This window comes from Megachile rotundata, chromosome 4 (assembly GCF_050947335.1).
Source record: "Megachile rotundata isolate GNS110a chromosome 4, iyMegRotu1, whole genome shotgun sequence".
In the NCBI taxonomy this organism is placed as follows: Eukaryota; Metazoa; Arthropoda; class Insecta; order Hymenoptera; family Megachilidae; genus Megachile; species Megachile rotundata.
The window spans coordinates 11851387-11872838 of record NC_134986.1 but is presented as its reverse complement, the minus strand read 5'-3'; the positions used below and the strand labels follow the sequence as shown (position 1 = coordinate 11872838).

General features: G+C 33.5%; 1 protein-coding gene across 3 annotated transcripts in view; it reads right to left on the bottom strand.

Moving 5' to 3' along the window:
* Positions 1-21452, bottom strand: part of LOC100879792 (feminizer) — a 55062-nt gene that overhangs the window by 11299 nt on the left and 22311 nt on the right. Inside the window, exon 11 of one of the 3 annotated variants that reach the window (XM_012290976.2) lies at positions 20313-20364. The exons of the other annotated variants lie outside the window; for them this stretch is intronic. Coding sequence (XP_012146366.1) covers positions 20328-20364 — 37 coding nt within the window. The 3' untranslated portion in view covers positions 20313-20327. Of the gene's footprint in view, positions 1-20312; positions 20365-21452 lie in introns of those variants that run through there. 3 annotated transcript variants of the gene reach the window in all.

Here is a 21452-nt window from a genome sequence, read left to right as displayed (position 1 = left end):
ACTATACTATTTTATTATTTTACTATACCACTGCACTATTTTACTATACCATTCTATCACTCTACTATTACATTATTGTGTTACTATTCTGTTTCACTGTTTTACTATCCAAACACGTCTAGTATAGAACTATACTGTTATACTACAATACTAGATCACTACTATACAACTATACTGTGATTCTACTATACCTGTTCACTACTATACCACTGTATTATTATACTGCTATACTACTATACTACTTTACTGCTATACTGCTATACTACTATACTACTATACTACTTTACTGCTATACTACTATACTACTATACTACTATACTACTATACTACTATACTACTATACTACTATACTACTATACTACTATACTACTATACTATTTTACTGCTATACTACTATACTACTATGTTACTATACCACTGTACTACCATACTACTACACTACTATACCACTATACTACCCTTGGATTTCTTCATTAATTTTATTGCACAACTATACTACTATTTCACTGTATCATTCTACTAGCATTCAACTATGTTGCTACTATTACACTGTTCTATAACTTACACTATATTATAGTACTAACATCTCCAAATAAATAGAAATGAAATTCTGCTGCATGTCTCCAATCGAACTATATTAAATCAACGGTAGTTTTGCTTGATTATAAAGAAATTTATAAATTTAATATTGGTGATTTAATTCAGCCCCAACGAACGAGTAAATATTATTGTTTGATCATGAAGAAAATTATAAATTTAACACGAATGAATTAATTCAGTGGCGATCGACAAATAAATATTATCGTTTGATCACAAAGAAAATTATAAATTTAACACGAATGAATTAATTCAGTGGCAATCGACAAATAAATATTATCGTTTGATCACAAAGAAAATTATAAATTTAACACGAATGAATTAATTCAGTGGCAATCGACAAATAAATATTATCGTTTGATCACAAAGAAAATTATAAATTTATTACGAACGAATTAATTCAGTACCAACGAACAAGTAAATATTACCGTTTACTCATAAAGAAAATTGGAGAATTAATTAAGTACGAATGAACAAATAAATTCTACAATTAGTTTGCAGTGAAATATTTGTTCAATAGAAGCACAGCACGTCGAAAGCTACACATCCCATAAGGAAATAGAAGTTGAAGGAGGCTATATAGAGGAACTACGAACTCGTTTCTCTGAGACGAGTCCGACGACCGAGACCCCGACCCTCGAAGGACGTTCACCAGGTCTCCATTACTCCCTTCGCAGCCTTCTTCCGCAGAAAACAATATAGAGGATCTCGGCTCAAGGGTACGATCATTAAGCTCGCAAGAAACACGCAAGGATTATGGAAATCTCGCGAAGGCTTTTCGCGACTTCCGTCGACAACCGAGGATCGATGCTGGATTTATTTGAATAAGATCGGGAACGGGGACAGGCTCGTTAAAATTTTCATGGAAATTGGAAACGTATGCCAAACGAGACGAACAATATGTATTGTCGATGTTTCTCAAGATTTCAATAAATATTGAGAGCCCTGAAATACTGCGCATGATTTCCGTTTAATTGTACCAGTAAAAAGCGTGTGGAAATTATTTTCATTCGCGGACACTGATTTCCCACGACAGTGATATCATCCGTTAAATCGAATTGCATTAAGTTTATTCTTTTTTTACGATTATGTATAATTAATGCGGTAGTAGAATCACATTGTTTCTTTACCTTAATAATGTTTGACATATTATCTTGATTTCTTGTCAACTCTTTTTTAACGCGAAAATGAACGCGTTAAAAAACGGGGACAGGATTATAATGAAAATTGACTTGATATTCAGTAAATTAACTTCGTGCAAAGTAATTTATTCAAATTATAAACATATGCCGATACCTGCTGCACGTTACTGTTAATTTTAACTTGAATTGACTTTAAAATGTATTCGTCAATGATCATTTAATACATAACTGTTCTATGACTATAAAAATAGCAGTGGTGTGATATGCAAATGACAACGTTTCCAGAACCCATTCGTGTCAGATTTAAACTGTTATTGACGGATTTACTATATCGTTTATATAAGGCCGAGTATTAATACAAGTTATATCATAGACGCGTGACGGGGATAGGTGCTAAAAAAGGACTAAATATTAGCAGCGGGTAATATCTGTTAAGTGGATTAAATATTTGCGGAAATTCGATTTGGAAGTTGGGGTTATGATAAATTAACAATTTGAAAATTTGGGGTGTTAGAGAACTAGTAATTTTAAGGATATAGGAATTTGGAGATCTAGAAAAGGGGTGTAGAAACTTGGGATACTAGAAATTTAGGGGAGTAGGAATTCGGGGGAGTAGAAATTGAGGGGAGTGAGAATTCGGGACACTAGAAATTTGGGAGTATGGGAATTCGGTGATCTAGAAATTTTGGGGGAATGGAAATTTGGAGAGCTGGAAATTTGGGGGAGTAGAAGTTAGGAGGGCTGAAAATTTGGGGGTGTGGGAATTCGGTGATCTGGAAATTTGGAAGAGTCGAAATTTGGGGAGCTGGAAATTTGGGGGTGTGGGAATTCGGTGATCTAGATATTTGGGGGAGTGGAAATTTGGGGAGCTGGAAATTTGGGGATGTGGGAATTCGGTGATCTAGAAATTTGGGGGAGTGGAAATTTGGGGAGCTGGAAATTTGGGGGTGTGGGAATTCGGTGATCTAGATATTTGGGGGAGTGGAAATTTGGAGAGCTGGAAATTTGGGGGAGTAGAAATTTGGGGGTCTGGGAATTCGGTGATCTAGATATTTGGGGGAGTGGAAATTTGGGGAGCTGGAAATTTGGGGATGTGGGAATTCGGTGATCTAGAAATTTGGGGGAGTGGAAATTTGGGGAGCTGGAAATTTGGAGATTTAGGAATTCGGAAAGCTAGAAATATGTAAATGAAATCTCCAGAAATCTCCAACAGAAATCTCCAACTTTGGAAATCTCCCAATTTCAAAATCAGATAATTTGTAAACCTCCAACTTCTCAACTACCCAAATTACCAATAGCAGTAACATTATTCGAAAAATCAGTAGTTCTCAATTTCAAGCTCCGCTAGATTCGCAAAGATGAATGATAAACGCGCCATAAATAATATAATTACTGCCGGTTCACAGAGCATGCAGTATGCATTTGCATTGCATTAGATCGTTTTCCTGAATGATATATGTGCAACCCGTCTGTCTGCGATCTAACAAATAAGTCGTAGAACCTTGAAATGATTTTCCTGTCGAGTCAGAACTCGGTTAACTTGATTAAAGGTTATTGGATTAACAAGCAGCCACGATAAGAGCGCGAAGACGTTGTTTGAAACCGACACGCGCAGTGTCGATGCACTTTTTGCGATCTATTATTTATTAACGAATGAACGATTGCCTTATGTTAGAACCTTTCGAATTTCGCACACACAACTTTTACTAAGCTAACTCTATTATAGCATAGATTACACGATCAAATAGTTTTTGTACAAATGGAGAGAGAAATTTGAAAATTTGGAAATTTCAGGTTTTGGAAAATTCGGTATTTGGGGATTTAGAGATTTGGGGGTACAGAATTTGGGAATATAGAAATTTGGGGGGATAGGAATTTGAGGATATAGATTTTTGGGGACATGGGGATTTGGGGATATAGAAGTTTGAGGATTTAAATATTTGGGGTATAGGGATTTGGGGATTTAGGAATTTGGGGATGTGGGAATTTGGGGATGTGGGAATTTGGGGATGTGGGAATTTGGGGATGTGGGAATTTGGGGATGTGGGAATTTGGGGATGTGGGAATTTGGGGATGTGGGAATTGGGGAATGTGGGAATTTGGGGATGTGGGAATTTAGGGATGTGGGAATTTGGGGATGTGGGAATTGGGGGATGTGGGAATTTGGGGATGTAGGAATTTGGGTATGTGGGAATTTGGGGATAGGGAAATTCGGGGATGTGGGAATTCGGGGATGTGGGAATTTGGGGATAGGGGAATTCGGGGATGTGGGAATTCGGGGATGTGGGAATTCGGGGATGTGGGAATTTGAGGATGTGGGAATTTGAGGATGTGGGAATTTGGGGACGTGGGAATTTGGGGATGTGGGAATTTCGGGATGTGGGAATTTCGAGATGTGGGAATTTGGGGATGTGGGAATTTGGGAATACGGGAATTTGGGGATGCGGAAATTTGGGAATATGGGAATTTGGGTATGTGGGAATTTGGAGATGGTGGAATTCGGGTATGTGGAAATTTGAGGATGTGGGAATTTGAGGATGTTGGAATTTGGGGATGTAGGATTTTGGGGACGTAGCAATTTGGGGACATAAGAATTTGGGAATATAGGGATTTGGGAATATAGAAATTTGGGGATATAAAGATTTGAGGATCCACATATTTGAGGATCTACATATGTGAAGATTTAAGAATTTGAAAGTCTCTGCATTTGATAACCCAAGAATCAAAAAATCTACTCCCTTAAAAATCTCTAATCTAAAATTTGTGAATTTTATTAACAAAGATCAAAACACTGCTACATGCATATAACACCTTGAGCATCATTCCATTAATCAAGAAACAATTTACGATGCTTTTTGTTGTAAAAAAGTTTGATGCAAGTTCCTAGAAAATATGTCTGCAAGCAATGTCTCTCTCTCGTTCACCTCACTGCTTCGCGAACGGTAAACACTATATGATAGTACAATTCCTTGTTTCACTTAACGATCAAAAGACTTCCCGCTGGTTTTAAATATTTGCGAATCGTTTATTCGATGAATTTTCGAGTAGCGGCAAACATTTCCTGGATAACTTTAGCGTCGATGAATTCGACGCGACGAACCTTACTCTTTACATTTTTATCGTCACCTTTTTTATTACAAAATCTTGGGTAACTAATTCGACGAACGCATTAATGTGTTCCCGTTAATTTCTTTTAAAATATATTGATTGATTAGATAATTTGAAAAGTGTGGAATGTTGAGAAGAAATAGTTTCAAGGATAACGCAGAAGAAATATACTTTATGCTAGAACTTATGTACTTCTATAAAAATCTTAAAAAATGTCTTATTTTTACTAGTAAATGAAACATTACTTTTTAGTACACATTTAGTATATATGTAGTACATATTTTTAGTAAATATTTTATCCCTGTTTTCTTTTAATAATAAATTGTAACCGTCTTTTCTGTTAATTCTACTTTCCATGTAAGTATTGTTATTATTGAAGATACATTTAACCTTGAATTACGATTACCTCTCGTTATGTTATTAAATCAATCTTTGTCTCTGTTATTCAAATAAAGAGCAATGAACATCAATTTGTAACCTTGAATTATTTCGTACACGAATATACTTATTTTGATGCTTGTACAATGTAAGTAGAATGACAACACTTTTGATCTGCTCAAAGTAGGTTGGTCGAAATGTTATTAACCAATTTCGACCGACGCCTGCAATTATTTCGTTCCTTCGGAATTGCATGCAATTCACAAAGAGATACAATTGGCAATAATTGCACGTTATGGGCACAACACGGAACAAAAGTATAACGAAAACTCTCTGTAGCTATTGTATACAATATTGTACGTATGACCAGGTTTTAGATGAACAAACAACGTGTACATATGACATTTCTTGAACTGTTGAATTAGCAATTGTTACTTTAAAATATGAAAGTTATATCATGCTTTTATATAAAAAAATGATAAAAGGTATTCTATTATACATATATATTAAAATGCAAAAATTTAGTAATGTGATAAATTGAAAAACCAAAAAGTTGCAAAATGAGAAAATGAAAAAATTGAGAAATTGAAGAACTGAAAATCTGGAAAATGTTGGAAATTAAAAAATTAAAAAATTGAAGAATTGCAAAATTGGATAATTGAAAAATTAGAAAATTGAAAACTTGAAAAATTGGAAAATTGAAAAACTGAAAGACTAAAAAATTGAAAAACTGAAAGACTGAAAAATTGAAAAACTGGAAAATTGAAAACTTGAAAATTGAAAAATTGAAAAACTGGAAAACTTAAAAATTGAAAAACTGGAAAACTTAAAAATTGAAAAACTGAAAAATTGAAGAATTGAAGAATTGAAAAACTGAAAAATTGAAGAATTGAAAAATTGAAAAATTAGAATATTTAAGAAATAGAAACTTCAACTTTCTTTTACCTAAAAAAAAATTTCCTAAAATACATAAATTCTCATAACTGAAAAAAGAATGACAAATTCCCCAGTGCGTAATTCCAGTAAAAACCCGTGTTTCTCCAGCGTCTAAATATCATTTGCATGTTGAAACACAAGGAATTACAAGGAAACAAGTTTAGTTTCAGAAAAGATCGCCTTGACTTTGAGTTTTTAATCCAATGAGTTCTCCTCTGACCTCGCGTGTAACAGAATTCACGATTCCTATGACATAATGTACACGATATAATACGTATTTTATAGTCAACTTACTACGAAGTTCCTTTATCTAATTATGTTATATTATATCATCGTCGTCCCAATAAACCCGAGCGTTTCTTTATTAATCGCTACAATTTTTGCTCTATGTATTACACAGAAGTGGAGACATATCTTTTATACGATTATATTTTGCTCGACTTATCTGGTTTAATTACTATCACTTCCAAATTATCCGAGTTTAATTGGGTAATTAATACGTCGAAAATACGCCGGAATAGATGACCGTATCATTGCAAATTACATAAGGATCTTTGTTTTTCTGTAACTACATGTATAATATATAAGATGATAATAGATTTGTTTTTTCGTCTTCAATGATGGTCCACTAATTCTAAGTTTCATTAATTAAATTCCTTTTCTGTTTACACAATATAAAAAGTATAAAATTTAAATCACAATGTAAAATAAATAATAAATAAATTATATTACATTAACCATTTAAAAAAGTTATAAATAAATTTATAGAAATAAAAATATCATTAATGACTCTTCATTTATGCACGTCATATAAAATAAAATTGAGTAATAAATGCAAGAGACTTTATTTTAATTAATTGTTCATATTTTACAAAAAAAAAAATTAAATAATCATAAATGATATTCTACTTGAGATGTTTTTAACACAATACCGATTACAAATTACTTTTCGTCATCTGTCATACAAACACGACGTGATTGAGTAATTTGCAAACACCTTGTACAAGCATGCATGATTTACCATTTCTAAGAATAATTCATTGTGTTTTACCAGTTACACAATACACATAAATTGAATAAATCGAACTTTATGAAGCAATGTTAATGCATGTCCGAATAATATTCATAAATTAGATATTACATCACATTAACCGCAACCGTGAGTGTTTATCGTGATTAATCGTGATAAATATTGATGTACATAGGAAATTAATATAAATTACAAATTAATTCAGACGATTAATCGATTAACATAACTGCAGCAGTCAACAAGAAATAATTAATGATTAATATTTTTTATTATACTGATGAAGAAGTAGTATATTATTTGCATGTCGTGTAAGAGGGATAATTGTATACATTTCTGTATTAGGTAGGTAGAGTTTTCTGGAAACTTTAACATTTCTGAAGTTATGAATTGATAATTCTTGAAAAATATAGTGTGCTAAAATTTTATTTATTTAAAACTTTTTAATGACCAACTACTAAATTTCCTAATAATTACATTTCCAAATTCCTAGATCACCCAATTCCCATATTCCCCAATTCTCACATTCCCCAATTCTTACATTCCCCAATTCCCACATTCCCCAATTCCCACATTCCCCAATTCCCACACTCCCCAATTCCTACATTCCCCAATTCCCACATCCCCCAAATCTCACATTCCCCAATTCCTACATTCCCCAATTCCTACATTCCCCAATTCCTACATCCCCCAATTCTCACATTCCCCAATTCCCACATTCTCCAATTTCTACATTCCCCAATTCCCACATTCCTCCATTCCCACATTTTCCAATTCCCACATTCCCCAATTCCCCAATTCCCACATCCCCCAATTCCCACATTCTCCAATTTCCACATTCCCCAATTCCCACATTCCTCCATTCCCACATTTTCCAATTCCCACATTCCCCAATTCCCACATCCCCCAATTTCCACATTCCCCAATTCCCACATTCCTCCATTCCCACATTTTCCAATTCCCACATTCCCCAATTCCCACATCCCCCAATTCCCACATCCCCCAATTCCCACATCCCCCAATTCCCACATCCCCCAATACCCACATCCCCCAATTCCTACATCCCCCAATTGCTACATCCCCAAATCCCTAAATTCCCCAATTTCCAAATCACCCAAAACTATATCTTTTCAATTCCTAATTTTCAAAACTCCTAATTTCCTAAATCCTTAAAACCACAAATTTCTATTATAAATTCCTAGACTCCTAAATTCCTAATTTCTCATATGCTTAAATCATTAGTTTCACAAATTCCTAAATTTCACTGAAAAGAAGATACTCGAGTTACAGTAAAGTGGTTTCGCAAAAAGATGTAATTTGCACGCATCTGTTTGTGCTAATTTACAATACTGAACACGTTTTTATGATTAACAAACGCGATTACGATTCACTCTTCTCGCTCTTATTAGTATATGTAAACATTCGACGATGGCATGATTCGGTATAATAAACTTTTAGTGATTAGTCGTTTTTATAACACGCGTATCTTTCTTTTTGCGTAGCAAGCGATGCCCGGGAATTTATTCGACGTTCGACTTTATCTCGACTTGTAATTTCCTTTTCAATTACAACATACGTACTTTTTTCATCAAAATAACTTGAACTAATTCTTTTTTATCTATTAAGTCATCTATTAATCTTTTAAAGAGTCACTGACACAACTAATCTTAATTCTAACTTTACAAATTTTCTTCATTATTGTCTTTCAAGTTTTATGATATTATACGAAATTCTTTTGTTCAAAATTTTGGGTGTATAAATTTATTTGAAAGGAAAAAAGGAAATGAGATAGAAATAAATTCAGGATTTGAAAATTAATTTTGGACGTATTTAATAGACACATGCATTATTTGTAACGAAAGTGAAGCTATCAGTAAGATGTGTAAAAATATGATTTTTGCATTTATCGAATATGAAAGTCTTCCACCAGTATGAAGAAAATGAACCTATCTCACTTTCACAATAAACAACTTTTTTTAAACAAAATTACTAAATAGCACTGCTAAAAAAAAAGTTGACCCATCTTCTATGAAAAATGCAACATTACATATAAATCTTGAAAAAAGAATAAAGTCTAGACACTATTTTCTGGCAATCCTTTCAGCCTCCGTCTAGTCAGGTCAAGTTCATCGTTCACGTTTTTCATCGTGACAAGAAGAAAGAACGCCGCGAAAAAGAACTATTAATACAGATCGGAAAAAGCATTTCCCGCAAATGACACGCGAAACATTTTTATGGATGATTTCGTTCGGTGCTGTTACGACTTCACGGTAAGTTTATTACACGCAGAAGAAACTCGCGATTCGCAGTCACGGTTTAACTCGCTATAATGCTTCGTTTCGAGAAACAGCCATGAAATTTGTACAACGAACGCGTAATTTCGCGTGAAAAGATTTCAAGGAGACGTTCGTGAAACTGGTGCGAAACAAGCGGCATAAGTAAGAGGATACCGGTATTTACTTTACTGTCTTATAATTTTGCTGCTTTGGTGTATGCACTGATTTCGCTATTTTGCTGGTTTACTATTTTATTGTTTTATTGTTTCGATATTTTATTGTTAAGCTTTTGGTAGGTTGGTGGAAAGAATTTTTGAATTATTGTGTTGTTAAATTAGTGAAATGGCAAATTTTAAAATTAGTGAAGTTGGAAGTTTGGGAATTTTTAGTGAAATATTAAAGGAACAGAATATCGAACTGTGAAATTTTCAAAGTGAAAAAGCAGCAAGTTGTAAAATTATTAAATCACCACGCTACCAAATTATCAAATTACCAAATTCCTGCATTCCCCAATTCCTACATTATCCAATTCCTATATTCCCCAATTCCTACATTATCAAATTCCTACATTCCCTAATTCCTACATTACCCAATTCCTACATCCCCCAATTCCTACATTGGGGATCCAGGAATTTGGGGATTTAGGGATTTGGAGACTCCAGGTATTTGAGGATCTAGAAATTTGGAAGTCTCGCAACTTAGGGATCTAGTGATTTGAGGATCTAGATATTTGGAAATGTAGGGTTTTGTTGCTCTAGGTACTTGGTGATCTGGAATTTGGAAATGTAGGGATTTTAAGACCATGAAATTTTGAGATGTTAGAATTTGGAGATCTACAGATTCGAGAGCGTAGAGATATTACAGTCATGTAAAGGACTGTAGTATAAAGGTCTAAAATCTAGGGATTTGTTAATCTATCTAACCAACGATAGAGCTACATAACCACTGATTTGTTTTAATATTTCGAAATGAAGAACATTTTATAAATTTATCGATTCACTTGTCGGAAAAGAAAAATTCATAATATCGAGGTTCTGAACGAAGAAGCGTTTCGGAGAAGATAAGCACGACGTTGCTGCTTACATGACGAAATTTTAAAAACTCGCGAAGTAAACGAACGTTATGTGATAGGGAGATTTTTCAGCGGAGATAGGTCAAACGATGGCGGCAACTCGAAAGTGGAAATTTCCATTTGTTCAGGATCGATTCAGTCGGGGCTTAGACCTTCCGACCTTCGCGCTCACGACCTCACTATTAAAGCGATTTTAGTCACGAGCCAACTTTACAGGCTTCCGCCACGCTTACGTTGTCCTCTGTTTACTTCCGTTTCGCGTGTTGACATTCTACGTACGAAGCTTTTCGCGAGCTGATAAAAGCTCGCGAACATCGCATGGCTTTGGTAGGTGGACCTCTTGATCAGAGAATGCATAAAATCATAAGTGATCTGTGGTATAGGTGTTGAAGTGTTAGGTCCCCAAATCCTCAAATCTCATGATCAAAAAAATCCCATGATCCCAGAATCCCATGCTCCCAAAATCTCATGATCCCAAAATCCCATGCTCTCAAAATCCCATACTCCCAAAATTCCATGCTCCCAAAATCCCATGATCCTAAAATCTCATGATCCCAAAATCCCATGCTCCCAAAATCCCATGCTCTCAAAATTCCATGATCCCAAAATCCCATGATCCCAAAATCCCATGCTCCCAAAATCCCATGATCCCAAAATCCCATGCTCCCAAAATCCCATGCTCCCAAAATCCCATAATCCCAAAATCCCATGCTCCCAAAATCCCATGCTCCCAAAATCCCATGATCCCAAAATCCCATGCTCTCAAAATCCCATGCTCCCAAAATCCCATAATCCCAAAATCCCATGCTCCCAAAATCCCATGCTCCCAAAATCCCATGCTCCCAAAATCCCATGATCCCAAAATCCCATGCTCTCAAAATTCCATGATCCCAAAATCCCATGATCCCAAAATCCCATGATCCCAAAATCCCATGATCCCAAAATCCCATGATCCCAAAATCCCATGATCCCAAAATCCCATGATCCCAAAATCCCATGATCCCAAAATCCCATGATCCCAAAATCCCATGATCCCAAAATCCCATGATCCCAAAATCCCATGATCCCAAAATCCCATGATCCCAAAATCCCATGATCCCAAAATCCCATGATCCCAAAATCCCATGATCCCAAAATCCCATGATCCCAAAATCCCATGATCCCAAAATCCCATGATCCCAAAATCCCATGATCCCAAAATCCCATGATCCCTAAATCTCAAATCCCTGAATCCCAAATCCCTGGATCTCGAATCCCTACATGCCCTATCCCTAGATCCCCAAACCCCTAAATTCCAAAATCCCTAAATTGCAAAATGTCAATGTCCCCAACTACCACGACCCTCTATGCCTTCAAAATACTATTCCACCCCCCAAGTTGTAAAATTGTTAGGTTCTAAAAAATTCCAAAAATCGAGTGGGAACTTTTTTATTCGAGTGCTATCTGTTTCCTAGGAAATTCAGATTTGTTATTGACTGTACGATTGCTGTGGACTTCGCTTCCGCAAAATCCTTCAGACTTTCACGGTCTGGGCTGTTGCGGTTAAATTCGCGCGAGACTTCCGGGTTTCAGCTCGGGTTCCAGTTTAACGCTCCTTTTTTTACTTTCAATTTTTTACCAACATTCAACTCCGTAATAATAGGTTTCGATATTCGACGAGGATGCGCAGATTGTTGGCGAGGCTGCGGAAGAAACTACCGAGTCACTCGGCAAGCAACAATGTCACTGGACTTAAGTAAAACTTAACTGTTTGTTATCTATTTTAAATATTTTGCTATAAGTTAGACGATAGTCTCGTTAGAGTGTAGTAGACTGCTATGATAGTTGTGACTATAATTATGAAAAGTAGTTGAAAATTTATATCTTGTTTCTGCGTGCTTATTATCTGCTACCCGAGTTGAGCATAAATCAACATTTCCAATGCGATCAATGTTTGATTAATGTTTGCGATTAAATGAAATTAGAATATGAATTGTTAATCACATATCTGATCACAGATATTAATTGTTAGATAATTAATTAGCTAGTTTTTTTATTAAAATTTAATAAAGATTGTATTTCATGCATGACTCTTGTGAATTATACATTTTCATTTATAATTTTTACAACTCATACAAGAAATTATGAATTCAAATATGAGGAATATTATGTTCGATTATTGTTATAAAAGTCATAAGAATAAATAAGAATAAATTCAATCAGGACTTCGTATCTGGCGATATACCGAGCAGATACCCGTTACGTTAGTCGTAATGAAAAGAATGGTAGAGAATTTATTCGACTGTGAACGATTTAATAAACCAGAAAGGGTATTCAATGGTTACTTGAATGGTAGCAGTTCGAAAGAAAATGATAGAACGCGAAAAGAGGTCACCGCATTCGATTCAAACTCATCGAGACATTCAGTACACTCTCGACGTCGTTTGGTTGTGAAAACGCGTTGGAAACGCGAATTGGCTTTCTCCGACTGACGCTAAATGCTACCGTATACGTAAATAAATCACGAGAGTCGATGGTTCCATAATTCTCTACAATTGATGACTACGGACTTTCAATGAATCGCGTCAATACATATTTCACAGTTCGCTTTAATTTAAACAGTTCAGAAAAGTCATTCGAGCCATATCTGCATATCATAGAACGTAAATTAGACGATTCGCAAATTTTTTAATTTTCAAGTTTACTCATTTTCTAATCTTCAAGTTTTTTACTTTTTTAGATTTCTACGTCTCTACATTTGCAAATTTTTTGATGGTGATATTTTTTAATTTTTTAGATTCCCCAATTTTTAGACTTCTACGTCTCCGCATTTGCAAATTTTCGACGTCGATATTTTTTAATTTTTTAATTTTTTAGATTCCCAAATTTCTAGATTTTCAAGTTTTCAAATTTCCGAATATTCAAATTTTGGAAGTTTTAAATTTCTAAGTCTCTACGTTCCCTTTCTGGATTTTTAGGTGTTTGAATTTTCGAATTTACATAATTTTTAGAATTTAAAATCTTTACGCTTTCAATTTCCCCAATGTTAATATTTTCCAACGTCAAAAATTCTCAAATTTCTTAATTTTTCATGTCTCCCAATTTTTGTATCATCAAATTCTCTAATTTCTCCCAAATCTCCACACCAATAAATCTTCTAATTTGTATATTTCAAATCTTCCAAAATAAAAAAAATTCCCTAATACAATTTTTAAATTAAAATTTGATATTCCCAATATTAAATAAATAAAAACGCAAAAATTGTTTAATACATAATTTCAATGATATTGAAGGCTCAGCATCGACAAGCCATCGATCAGTTAATTAAAGAAAAAGGAAATTAAAGTAAGACACAAACGGGACACCTTGTATATTCAGCATAAAGTACGTCACGTGTGATTCTCCCGTAGCGATTAATTAGCACAGCGAAAAGCTTAATTGCCGGCAACGTTACAGCAATGTATCGATCTAATTGGCTCCGTGGTGGGTCGATTTAATTCGATCTGAAATCGCGTATGTTCACGAGATGGCCGATGGTGAAAGGAGGGCGAAACGCGGGCTCTCTCGTTCTCTTCGAGTTCCTGCGGAGTCGGTTCGTGAAACTCGTTTGTATAGTCGGTTCGGGGGATATAGCGTGGTCGTAAATTTATACGAAACTGAAAAGCATGTGGCGAAGTAAGAGTTTTAAATTTTGCGCCAAAATGGAAATTTTTGACTTTGAGATCTAACATTTGGAAACTGAGGTTCTAGAATTGTTGAACTTTGGGATTTTTTATTACTTTGGAACATTGAACTTTGAGATTGTTTAGTACATACTTTGGAACCTTGAACTTCAGGATTTTTGGAATCTGAAGATTCTGGGATTTTTGATTGAATCTTGAAATATATTTCAATTGTGGAACTTCGAGATTTACGTCCTCACTATGTTCTCTGAGCAGACTATATGTCACGATGATCTTCTCGTCGATGAGACCGCGTGATCGTAACGTGTTTGTGAAATAATCATCTCCCTCACGTGATTCTTCAACTCTTTCCTTTTGCAGTGATAGCTCAGGCAAACTCGAAACATTCCCGCTGTATCATCACGAATGGAAATCGCGGATCGAATCTTACAACACTGCACAGTATGCGAATTGCAAGAAATGCAGTTGAGGTGTTCAAAATCGGTAGGTATATTAAATGCTTATGTATATTATACGTGTATGTATATTAAGAGTGTACATTAGGAGTGTATATTAAGCGTCTTTTTACATTAAATGTGAATGTATATTAAGGGTGCGAAAATAGCAAACTTGCATGTATATTAAGCATTCGTGTAGATTAAACTTGTGTGTATATTAAACGTGTGAGTATATTAAACATACGTGTACATTAAGCTTGTATATGTATTAAACGTGTGAGTATATTAAGCATATGTGTACATTAAGCTTGTGTATACATTAAGGTTGTATGTATATTAAACGCGTGAGTATATTGAACATATGTGTACATTAAGCTTGTATATACATTATAGCTGTGTATATCTTAAAGTTGTGTGTACATTAAACTTATATGTGTATTAAACGTGTGAGTATATTAAACATACGTGTACATTAAGCTTGTGTGTATATTACTCGTGTGAATGTAACAAGCATATAAGTACATTAAGCATATGTGTATATTAAACATATATGTATTTTAAACGTGCATGTATACTAAGCATACACATATACCTACCAAGCATGTATGTATATTAAGCATGTAAATTAAGCATGTATGAATGTTAATGCTATAAAAGCATTGACATGTATCTAAATAACTGATACATGTATGTATACTAAGCATATCATTAAATGCAATAAAACGATAAAGAAATGAATTCGAAACCATTCAAACGTGTTAATATTTATATGCATGTAGTACTTAATCTTTATCTCCTTCAAGTTGCGATGCATTTAAAGAATAAATATTCATCAATATCTACAAAGATAATAAATTCTTAGAAAGCCTGCTAATAAATTAACTGATATCTGAAATGAAGATTAATATATTGATTAATAATATTTAATCTGACCAAATTTACTCCAAACCTAAACCTGAAATTAACCAAATTTAAATGTAAACCTAGTCTAATCCTAAACCTAAATTTAACCAAATCTGAAACTAAAGCTAGTCAAACTTTGAACCTAAATATAAACTTTAAGCTAACATAACCTAACTTTAACCCAAATCTAAATCTGAACTTAACCAAATCAGAACGTAAACCTAGTCAAACCCTGAACCTAAACTTAACCAAATCTGAACCTAGTTTGATCCCAATTCTATTCTGCATCTAAATATAAACCTTAAGCTAACTAAATTTATCCCAACCTCAACCTAAACTTAATCTAATCCTAAAATATACCCTAAATCAAAACTAAACCTAACTTAATCTAAATGTCAACCTGACCAAAATTTAAACTTAAAGCAAACCAAAATTAAATCGAACTTTAAACCTGACCTAATCTCAATCCAAATCTGAACCTAGATATCAATGTCAAACAACCCCAATTTTTCCGATGCTCGGAATAATATAGAGAATCATAATCTTTCATTTGCATGCGGTCACGAAGCCATCGCACAAAGCGCATCGCTCGAAATGTTACGAAGAACAAAAGGCTGTTTGGACTATGGAATCATGTGAGGCGACATTTTATCGTTCGTCACTCGAGTCATTCGCGTTCGTCGGAATATTTCTTATGACACTATCGGAATGAAACTGCATCGAACTGGTGTGAGGCACGCGTAACTGTAATTACATTAATCACCCGGCACAAAAGTGTTTCGTTAAAAAAGAAAATAGAAGAACAGGAAGATAAAAATATGGACGTGTCGGGGGAGATAGATAAAATATATTGAGAGTTCAATGTTGTGGTTTGATTGATTAAGAATTTATTATTAGTATTTTGTTACCTTTTGTATATTAAGAGTATATTTACTTGATTAGTGGTTTGATTTTTCTAGTGATTTGTTATTAATTTTATGGGGATTCATTGCAAGAAGGATTATGTGGTTTATATTTCAAATTTGAAGGTGGTACTATTTTTCCAAGTTCTTAAATTTACAATAGGCTATTTTCTCATTTTGTAGCATTTCAATTTTCCAATTATTCAAAATTCGTAAATTTTCAAAATTATAAATTCGTACATTAATTTATAAATTTCTAAAGCTTCAAATTCCCGAAACTCCAAATTCTCAAATCCCCAAATGGTTAAACTCCTAAATTCCTAAATTCTTAAATCCTCAAATTCCTAAACCCCCCAATTCTCAAATCCAAAACTTCCTCAATTCCCAACTTCTTAAATTCCCAACTCCCTAAATCCCCAACTTCCTAAATTCCTAACTCCCTAAATTCCCAACTTCCTAAATCCCCAAATTCCTAATTTCCCATCTTCCAAAATCCCCAAACTCCTAAATTCCCAACTACCTAAATTCCAAACTTCCTAAATCCCCAAATTCCTAATTTCCCAATTTCCTAAATTCCCAACTCCCTAAATTCCCAACTTCCTTGAATCCCCAAATTCCTAAATTCCCAACTACCTAAATTCCAAACTTTCTAAATCCCCAAATTCCTAATTTCCCAATTTCCTAAATTCCCAACTCCCTAAATTCCTAACTTCCTAAATCCCCAACTTCCTAACTCCCCACCTTCCTAAATCCCCTAATTCCTAAACCCCGAAATTCTCAAATCCCCAATTTCCAAAATCCTCAAATCCCAAAATCGCTAAACTTTCAATTCTCAACTTCTCCCAATTCACCACAACTTGTTCCAGAAACCGGTCGAACATTTTCTCCGCCACGTGACCGATTAAAAACCACTAAATTATTTTAAACTGCACATTCTGAAGATTAATATTAATAGTCTCGTTGCGCAAAATGATGCAACTAACCGTGCAGATTCCGTTTTTGCAGATACTGCAACTAACATCGCATTATTCTACTTCAGTGAATGATCAACAATAATCATTGCTGACACTGTTTATATCGTGATGAGTCTGCTGCTCGATCGGTTTATCATAAGTTTGCTGTATTTACTTTTTAAAGCGAGCTGCAAATAAACAAACATCGGGCAGGCTTCTAATTAACGAATGATCGAAAATCAAGTATCTGACCCAATTTTGACACTGTTTACCATTACTTAATTTCTATTAATAACATTATGAAACGATCAATAAATTTTTTTTAAAAAACGTTATTTGTATTTTTTGCTTACTTAGAATTTTACTTATTTTGTTTAGCTACAATTTTATTTCTATAATTTTACAAATTAGAAATTTGTTATTATATGCGTTACTATTGACGTTAAAAAATTATTAATGATAGTTACTGTATTGTTACTGTACTTATTAATATTATAGGTAATTCTATTATTATTATAATTATGAATTATTCTACTTGCAATTATTGTAATTTCATTAAACAATTTTTGAATAATACAACAACTCCTGTTGCACTCGAAATAATTCGATATAATTGATGACTCTGGTTTCGTTATAATTACAAAGCAATTATAGATAAAATGTAAGTCCAAATTATTAATAACGATAATTATAAACATCATAGATAAACGATAGAAATATAACTTTATAAATGAAAGGTTACAACCTATTTCTCATTAACTTTTTGCTTATGTAACAAACAAACTAGCACTTATAAAGTTGTGCATACAAAGTACCCGGCGGCGAAATGTTGCAATGATCAAGTGCATTTCTTAGATCGTTGTTTAATTTACGTAATCTAGAGGACAGCTCGAATCAACATTTCCCACGGAAAGTTTTGAATGTTAAACGCGACAGCTCGTCTTTAGTACCGATATCTAACTTACGTAACGAACAGAAAGGCCTATTGTCTACCGAAATTCATCGCTGAAATAACGTCCTGTCTAAACAACGTCACATCCGCACTGACAGTGAAAAATTATTGTAGTTCAGAGACAGGAGATCGTGTTTCAAGGTGAAATTGATTTTTAATGCTTTTTAAAGAGACTCAGTGAGTTTCCACTCTTTTAGTTTAGATGGAAGGTTAGGAGTTGAGGTTTGAGGTTTTATGAATTTGCAGATTGTTGAGGTTAACAATTTTAGGAATTTGTTAACTCTAGTTAGAGGTTTGCAAGTTTACAAATTTTCAAGTTTTGATATTTTACAAATTTACAAATTTGATATTTTATAAATTTATGATTTCTCAAGTTTGGAAATTTTACTTTACAAATTCTTAAGTTTGGAAATTTTGCAAATTAAAAAATTCTCAAGTTTAAATATTTTACAGGTTTTTAATTTCTCAAGTACAGAAATGTTACAAATTTACAAATTCTCAAGTTTAAATATTTTACAGGTTTAAATTTCTACATTTACCTATTCTTAGGTGTAGACATTTTTTAATTTCTCAATTCTCAAATTCAATAGTTTTCACATTTACAAATTCCGAAATTTAGAAATTTTCAAATTTAAACATTTTTAATTTTTCAAGGTTTAATTTTTCAAATCTTTTCAAGGTTGTAAAGTCAAAAATATGATATATTCTTTTTATCATACAATTTTTATTTAAAACATTTTTCAGTATTTCTGATACAGAAATAATCGCACTAATACAGTTTTATAATATTTCTGCCTCGAGTACCGCAAACTTTAGTAACAATTCTGTCCAAGGTAATACTATTTTCGGGAATTTCGTGAGACAATACAGAGCACAAGGAGAAGCAGATTACTGTCATCACAGACGTACAAACACCTCTGCCAAAAATGATATTTCTTTTGGCGTCGTTATCCGACAAGTGTCTCGAGATAAGATCGACGCCTTAATAAGTCGAGAATTCGTATCAAATTTTCGGAACCTCGAAATCCAAACTTTTCTAAAATTAGCAACTTCCAAATCTCGAAATAACAACTCGAATCTTTTATGTATTACACACCAAACAAACATATCCTGCAATTCATTGTATCTTTTAAATAACTGCTATCTACAGTATCAGTAAGTCGTGAAAATTTTGTTTAAACTAATTTGTTCAACTAAATATTACAGTAATGTACAAAATCGTCTTTCTGTAAAAATAATGTGATATCTAAATTAACATTAAAACTACTAGTGAATGCACACTTACTACGAAATTAAAAATAAAATTAAATGATAAGTAAACAAACGATAAGACATAAATTGATGTACATATTGATTCTTTATCCTGATGAGAGTCAAATTAAAAATAAAGTTAAATATTAAGTAAGTAGGTGATAAGACGTAAATTGATGTACTCGTTGATTATTTATCTTGATGAAAATTGATACAGGTTTCAAGAACACCACATTAATAAATTTTGTGAATTACGTTTTTGAGGTTAGGTTAAAAATAGATTTAGTAAGGGGTTAGAGGTTAGGTTAGGTTAAGCGTAGGTTTAAGGGGTAGAGGTTAGGTTAAGTTAAGTATAGGTTTAGTAAGGAGTAGTTAAAGGTTAGGTTAAGAACCGCCCACATTTTATTTAGGGCTACTCCTGGAAATTTTAGGATTATGATTAAAATAACTCATCATAAGTATCTGGGACATAGGATCAGATGGAATTGATTGTACTAAATTGCTTAAAGACATAATACGGATACATAAATACTGTGTAGGATAAAAGTAATAATGAAGGATGTGAAAGATTGAATACTTCAATCTGTAAAATTGAAATATGTCGGAATTAAAAAGTTGTAATCAAAGTCGTGTGTGCAGATTTTTCTGAGAATGTGTATGAAGGTTTTCCTGATTCTTCGCGAAACTCGAGAACCTCAGGGTTGTTTATGGCGTCCCAGCATCATTCCTCATCATAGCAGTCGCGGTGGTCGTCCCAACCTTCTGTTCCTAATTTATTGCAATTTGAGATTTCCCAACAATTGACCATTAATATTAATATTGACCAACAATATTCAGGAATTTGTACGCAAATGAAAAGTGATCCAATCCATAAGTAGCTAAGAATAAGTGTAAGCTGTTGAAGGAATAATCGACAACAGTGATCTAGTCCATAAGTAGCTAAGGATAAGTGCGATTAGTAAATGAATAATCGATAACAGTACTATAAATAATAGTACCCCATCCGAATATTAATGTAACAGATAAATATTGTTTACTCTCCGCTGTCAAAAATGATATTCAGTTTATCTAACAAGTGTCTCCAGATAAGATGGACGCCTTAATAAGTCGAGGATTCGCGGGCCGATCGCAATCACAGAGTCTTGACGCGCCACGAAAATTCAGTTCAGTGAACCACACGCGTTCCTTGACGTCAACAATTGTTTATGCTAATCTATTCGTGCGAGAAAGTTCAATCGACGGCAAACGTTTCTTCCGATGAAAACGACAGAGGTGCACCCAAACAGATTTTATGCAAGAAATTGTGCTATGATCTCCTCGAGGAAACAATTCACTATTAAAATATGGCGGATTTGTTTTAGATCCTTATCGGTTCTTATCGGATTCTTATCGACTGTAAAAAATATTGTAAACTATAGTTGCCAAGATTAATTACCGATAAACTTGCTATAGTCATTTCTGTGTGCTGATAAAAAAAGAAGTTGAGAATTTTTAATTAATCAAGGTATGAGCCACTGCTTTTTAATTTTGCAGGTCGTTATTTAAACTTGGTCGTTTTAAATCGATTCAGGGGTGTGTATAATTATTTTGCAATAATTAAAATACAATTATTAAAATATTAAACAAAATACAACGATGAAAATTTCCAACAGAATTCAATGATTATCAGACAGAACACAACGATTAAAATATTAAACTACACCAAACAATAAAAATATCGAACAAAACGCAATAATTAAAATACTAAAATAACTAAACAAAAATTTATTCAAAAAACACTTAATTATCCAATTACATAAAAAAGCAGAATTAGTCTCGAAAGAAGAAAAAACTGATAGTAATAAATTTAAATAACG